This window comes from Octopus bimaculoides, chromosome 12 (assembly GCF_001194135.2).
Source record: "Octopus bimaculoides isolate UCB-OBI-ISO-001 chromosome 12, ASM119413v2, whole genome shotgun sequence".
Classification (NCBI taxonomy): domain Eukaryota; kingdom Metazoa; phylum Mollusca; class Cephalopoda; order Octopoda; family Octopodidae; genus Octopus; species Octopus bimaculoides.
The window spans coordinates 17,085,962-17,092,106 of record NC_068992.1 but is presented as its reverse complement, the minus strand read 5'-3'; the positions used below and the strand labels follow the sequence as shown (position 1 = coordinate 17,092,106).

The 6,145-nt window shown below is 37.5% G+C and overlaps 1 protein-coding gene across 3 annotated transcripts in view; it reads left to right on the top strand.

Moving 5' to 3' along the window:
* The window catches only part of LOC106870547 (chordin), a 179,843-nt gene that overhangs the window by 89,931 nt on the left and 83,767 nt on the right, over nucleotides 1-6,145 (top strand). For all 3 annotated transcript variants that reach the window (XR_001409540.2, XM_014916669.2, XM_014916670.2), the window contains exon 3: nucleotides 2,049-2,175. Coding sequence is in view for 2 of the 3 variants with exons in the window: in XM_014916669.2 (XP_014772155.1) it covers nucleotides 2,049-2,175 (127 nt within the window). In the remaining variant the exon portion in view is untranslated. The remainder of the gene's footprint in view (nucleotides 1-2,048; nucleotides 2,176-6,145) is intronic.

The following is a 6,145-nucleotide window of genomic DNA, read 5'->3' as shown; positions in this document are numbered from 1 at the left end:
TATATATATATATATATATACGTTTACCAGAACGTGGCAAAGGAACAAAGGATTGTCTTATGAGCTTCATTAGCTTACAGCCGTCTCTGCTATAAGATGCGTTGAACTCATAGTTGTGTGCCTGAGCAACACGCGCGCGCGCACACATGTATACATACACACGACGGGTTTTCACACACTTTCTGTCAACCAAAGTTCCGCACTGTGAAACTGAACCCGAAACTACAAGCTCTCAAAGAGCGAGCTGTTTAACCACACAACCTAGAAGTGATAAATTGCAGAACCCTCTGTCTGTCTGTCTGTCTGTCTGTGTCTCTATATCCTTCTGTATTTCTCTCTGTCTCTCTCACTCCTTTTCTCTACCCTCCTCTCTCTCTGTATATATATATATATATATATATATATATTTGTACATATGTATATGTACTAATCTCAACGTTCCGAGTTCGATTCCAGGCAGTGACCTGAATAATAATAATAATAATAATAATAATAATAATAACAACCACAACAGTAACATCGAAAATTACTTTAGGCATGAGAACCCATGTTCGAAATTTCACCAAGACATCTGATGAAAGCTGGAGAGTATATCAGCCGAAACGTTGTTTTAACAACAAACAAGATGAGGACAAATATCCGTCAAATGTAAATAATGTAAACAATGTATTTATTTCTGTTCTCTTCTGTTTTTAATGATTTAAATTCTTCCTCTGATGAAGGAGCTGGTTTCTAACAAAAATACAAAGCTCCGTCTTTGGAATGTAGATAACAAAAAACAATGTCACATTTTCAACTTTAGAAAAGTCTTATTCTAACTGTTCCACCTACAGATTGTATTTTTAGCAAGCGAGTTAAATGGTTGATTGCTTTTTCTGCAAACCCTAGCCTACCCAGATTGTTACTTAGGCATTTACTCAAAAATCCAAGTGTATCAATCATTAATTTGTATAGATCTGAATTTATATTCTGAATATCAAAACTGGAGGTTTCAAAGCAATTATCCAAAGTTATCCTCTTATTGATTTTCAAACAGATAGTCACATCAGCAGGACAGCTGAACTCAATGACGGTACATACGTTTTCTTGTCTGTCCTTATAAATAATATCCGGTCTGTTATGTTTACACTTGACAGATGTTTTCACAAGAATACTGTATTTTTTGTGTTGATGTTTGTGTATGTATTCAATAACAGGGAGACGCTTTATACAGTCTTTTTTTTTTACCGAAAGGCATCGTATATTGTTTTTGCGACAACGTCATGTCACATAGGGAGGTAGTACCTTAATGACATTTTGGGGCAGCTGCTAATCATGTGTGATCTCTTTCACAAAAATATGGCAGTCTACATTTTCTGTTGCATCTTGGGGAGCGCCAAGAGTTTTACTGTCTCGTTTGTCTAATAGATATTGCGCACACACATATATACGGCGGGCTTCTTTCAGTTTCCGTTTACTAAATCCACGCACAAGACTTTGGTCCGCCCGAGGCTATAGTAGAAGACACTTGCCTAAGGTGTCACGCAGTGGGATTGAACCCAGAACCATGTGGTTGGCAAGCGAGCTACTTACCACACAGTCACTCCTGCACCTATCGAGCCACGTATGTATATGTGCAGATTTGTATATTTTGTTTTAAGTATATGTATGTATGTATGTATGTATGTATGTACCTATTAGGTGGGCAGATGGATGTCTGTTTGTGTATATGTATGACATTTCTATTGATGCACGGTGGAGTGTTAAATTACAGGACTCAATACCTAAATGTAGAGCATTCTTTAATACACTTATAACTATAAGATTCATAATAACCGGTAGGCTGAGTTTTACATCTCACTTCTGACAAATGGTAATCCGCGCCTGTTTTCTCGTGTACTATTCCTTTGAATATGTTTTGAAATATTATACAAAAATTATCAAGAAAACGCTTATCTTTATGTTCTGCTTTTCCAATATGAAATCTTGCTGGTTGCAGTTGTGTTTACCTATTCTTGTAGGCAACTATTATAGTAATTCTTGTACACATTGGATTGTCTTTCTTCCAGGTGACCAAAGTACGAATGGGACGCACATATTTAAGCGGGAAAGTCTCATGTCGAAATATACGGAAATGTCCACGCCAGACATGCGAAAGTCCTGGAGGTTTATGCTGCAGTACCTGTCGAATATTAGGTAAGTAAAACGTGTCTGTAAACTTTTAAAAGGACTTCAATAATTAATTATATTTAACTGTAACTTTGTGAAACTTATCATCTCTGAATGTGTTTGGTCGAATCAACAGTGTATGCCAAAAGAAATCGAAAACACAGACATTCGTAATAATGTCATTCTCAGAATATTGTGTCCAGTCATGGTTTTCACCTTCTATACACTGGCCTCTCAGCCCGGGGTGTTATTTGTGCATCATTTCTTTAAAGTTATGGAAAAATAGGGATCTAATAGGTTACGAAAATCTGTAAAATTCGTGGCAAAATTTAACTCGGTTGTAAGACGAACCAGCGAAACGTCCGTTAACCCATGGATTTAGTTTGCTTCAGTTACTCACGGTTCCATGATAGCAAACTGAATTTCTTTCTGGTTGGTTTCATGATCATTATTATGGAGAAGTTATGTTATGGCGAACTGGCAGAACCGTTAGCGCGCTGGACGAAATGTTAAGCGATATTTCGCTACGTTCTGAGTTCAAATTCCACCGGAGTCGACTTTGCCTTTCGTCTTTTCGGGGTCGATAAAATAAGTACCAGTTAAACACTGGGGTCGATGTAATCGACTCATCCCATCCCTCCCAAACTGCTGCCCTTGTGGAAAAATTTGAAAGCATTATTATGGAGAAGTTAAAATGCTTAGCGGCATTTCGTTAATCTTTACGTTTTGAGTTCAAATTGTGCCGATGTTGACTTTGCATTTCATACTTTCAGTTTTACATAAAATGAGTACCAGTTGAACACTGAGGTCGATTACATCCCCCGAACTTGCTGGCTTTGTGCCAAAATTAGTAACTATTATTATAGGGAAATGTGAGGACGGCCCGATGGGAGAATCGTTGGAGTGTCGGGAAAAAAAAAAATTCTGGCATTTGTTTCGACTCTACCTTCTGAGTTCGAATCTCACTAAGGTTAACTTAGCCTTTTGCCCTTTCGGGGTCAAAAAAATAACGTACCAGCCATATACTTGTGTTAGGGGCAGTGGTCAACCCCTCCACTCAAAATTGCCGGCATTGTCCCTAAAATAGAAAAGTTTTGAGAACATTGAGTTGTTCTGGTTGTTTACATTCCGAGTTCCGAGGTTCACTTTGTCTTTCATCCTTCCGGCGTCGATAAAAGAAAAATACCAGCTTAGTATTCGGGGTCGATGGTAGTTACTAACCATCTTCCTTAAAAACTGCTGGCCTTGTGCTTAAATTAGAAACCATTATTATGTAGGAGTTCTAAAGTTGATATTGGTTAAATGAAAACCTGTTTTGTCTGTCCGTTATCTCTGAACACCTATTTTAACACGCCTCGTGTTATCTGCTCGCTTTCCTCGTTAATGAAGTCAGCTAGATTAACCTTCTCCCCTTCCACCCACAAATCTCTTTTTTTCACATCTAACACCACTTCCTCTCTCTCGCTCTCAACCTCTCCCTCTCTTTTTCCTTTCTTCTCTTTTCTTTTCTTTTCTTTATATTGCTTCTGGAATTTACACTCTCCCTTTTTTGGATTCCTTTGAAGAATTTTTATTTTAGCTCAGAATACACCAAAAATTCCTGAAAGAGGAAGAAAATATCTGAAGACCTTATCTAACTAACGACAACAAAAATAACAACAAAAATAACAACAACAATAACAACAACAACAACAACAACAACTCCATAGAAAAAAAAGAACAAGAAACAGAAAATAAGTGAAGTATTAGTTTAAATACGAAAACAAAACTGACTAAACACTAAATAAATAACCACTAAACAAGATTATTAAATAAACAACAAACAACAACAATAGTACGATTGCTCTACTACAAATAATAATAATAATAATAATAATAATAATAATAATAATAATAATAATAATAATAATAATAATAATAATAATAATAATAATAATAATAATAATAATGATAATAATAATAATAATAATAATAATGGTAATGATAATAATAATGATAATAATAAAAATAATACTGATAGTAATGGAAATCTGTCAGATAGTTTGTTGCAGACGGTTTTGAAACGTGCTGCCCGAAACTTTACACACTTTCCGACATATGGCTTGTATTTCTAAGCAGTTGATTAACAAGTGACAGGATCCCTCTAACACCCTACAGATTTCCCCTTCCGTTTGACTCCAACTGTTTTACTTTTTCAATGAAATTCTTCATCATTGGATAGGAATGGTATCTGGCACGGGTACTCTTGTTTCTTTACGCTTGTTGATAATTACCTAGCAAAGTGGGGCCACGCACGATATAAAAATAACCTTAATTAAATAACTTGATAACAGTTTGTTATTCTAATTAACACCCGGCAAGAAATATAAACGGGTGGGATATCCTCTTAGCTAATTACCACACATCGTAGTGTTAACCATTATTAATAGGTTTTTTGATATACTCTAAAAAAATTGCACGAGCTTCAAGAAATAGTAGCCAAATAACCCTCTCGTCACACACAGACCGTCCATTAAATAGGAATGACGCATTAGATGATATATTATCTTTTACTTGATCCAGCCATTGGACTGCGGCCATGCTGGTGCATCGCCTTGAAGGGCTTTTGTTGGAAAAGTTGACCCCTTCTAGCACTTATGTTTATTTTTTTATTTTATTTTTGTATAGTTTAAGTCTGGTTCTTATACTATATTCACCTCTGCTGAACTGCTAGGTTACGGGGACGTTAACGAAACAACACCGGTTGTGAAGCGGTGGGTGGGTGGGTGATAAACACACACATACACATGCACAGAGTATTTACAGTTTCCTTGTTCAATCAAAATACAATTGAAATACTGCATACGTACCTAACTGATAGCAAGTTGATTGATATAACCATATGATTTTGGGTTCAGTCCCACCGCGTGGTAGTTTGGGCAAGTGTCATTTATTATAGCTCCAGGCCAATCAATGTCTTGTGAGTGAACTTGGCAGACAAAGACTGCGTGGAAGTCCGACGTATATGGTGGAAGTGAACTTGCGATCGAGTAAGACCACTTCCTAGACAAATTTCACTCAATGAAAAATCTCAGGTTTGGTTTTCCCATCACTGTTGACGCATCATATGGATCCTAAAGCCTGCCTGCAAGGGACTTACAAGTCATTCTACATAAACCAAAAGTCAATGCCGCCCTCAACCGGAAGCAGCCCGAGCATCTGGGTGTTGGGATCTACAATGCCATGTGATATCATTGGCCAAACCCGCACACTGCAAGAAAATCTCATGCTGGATATCATACTAGTAGACAAGGGTGCCCCAGTGACCAGTCTTGTGTCTGAGTAGGCCTGCGTTTGAAAAACAGACACGGCCACACTGCTCACATGAAAGAGACTCTCTCGTGACCTTCTCAGGAGGAGGGTTCACATCTATATATTTACCGGCATGTTTGAACTCAATGGATGTAACCGTGTTTTTGAATTGCAAATGCATAGCAATCTTCACCTGATGCAAAATCTTCCCAGATATCGATTTTGAACTTTTTGAAGTGTGCCGTTAAGATTGTCTTTGAAAGGCTGGCATGATTTACACCGGAGACGGTTTCCTTATTCCAGCTCACTATACAACACCTGTTTTGGTATGCAGGTGTTTTCCTTAACAGATAAGATGAACAGACCATCTGAGTTAGTGTTTCATAATCATGCACTCGATACTCGTCAGTTTCGCCACCTGCATCACTTTCACACCTGGCACATGAGATTACGATGAAATCTTCAGAATATTACGCAAGAATCACTGGTGGAGTTGCTCTAGGCGTTGGAATAGGATTGCAGTACGTTGTCCAGGTTCCAGGTTTCGCATCCTTTTAACAGCGTAGCTAAGGCACATACTTGATAGACATCAACTTTCTTTGCTGCTTTGATGATTGATTGCGACCAGTGCTTTGATTCCAGCTTTCCAAACGAATCACGTGCCTCCCCAAGTGCATTATATATATATATATATATATATATATAT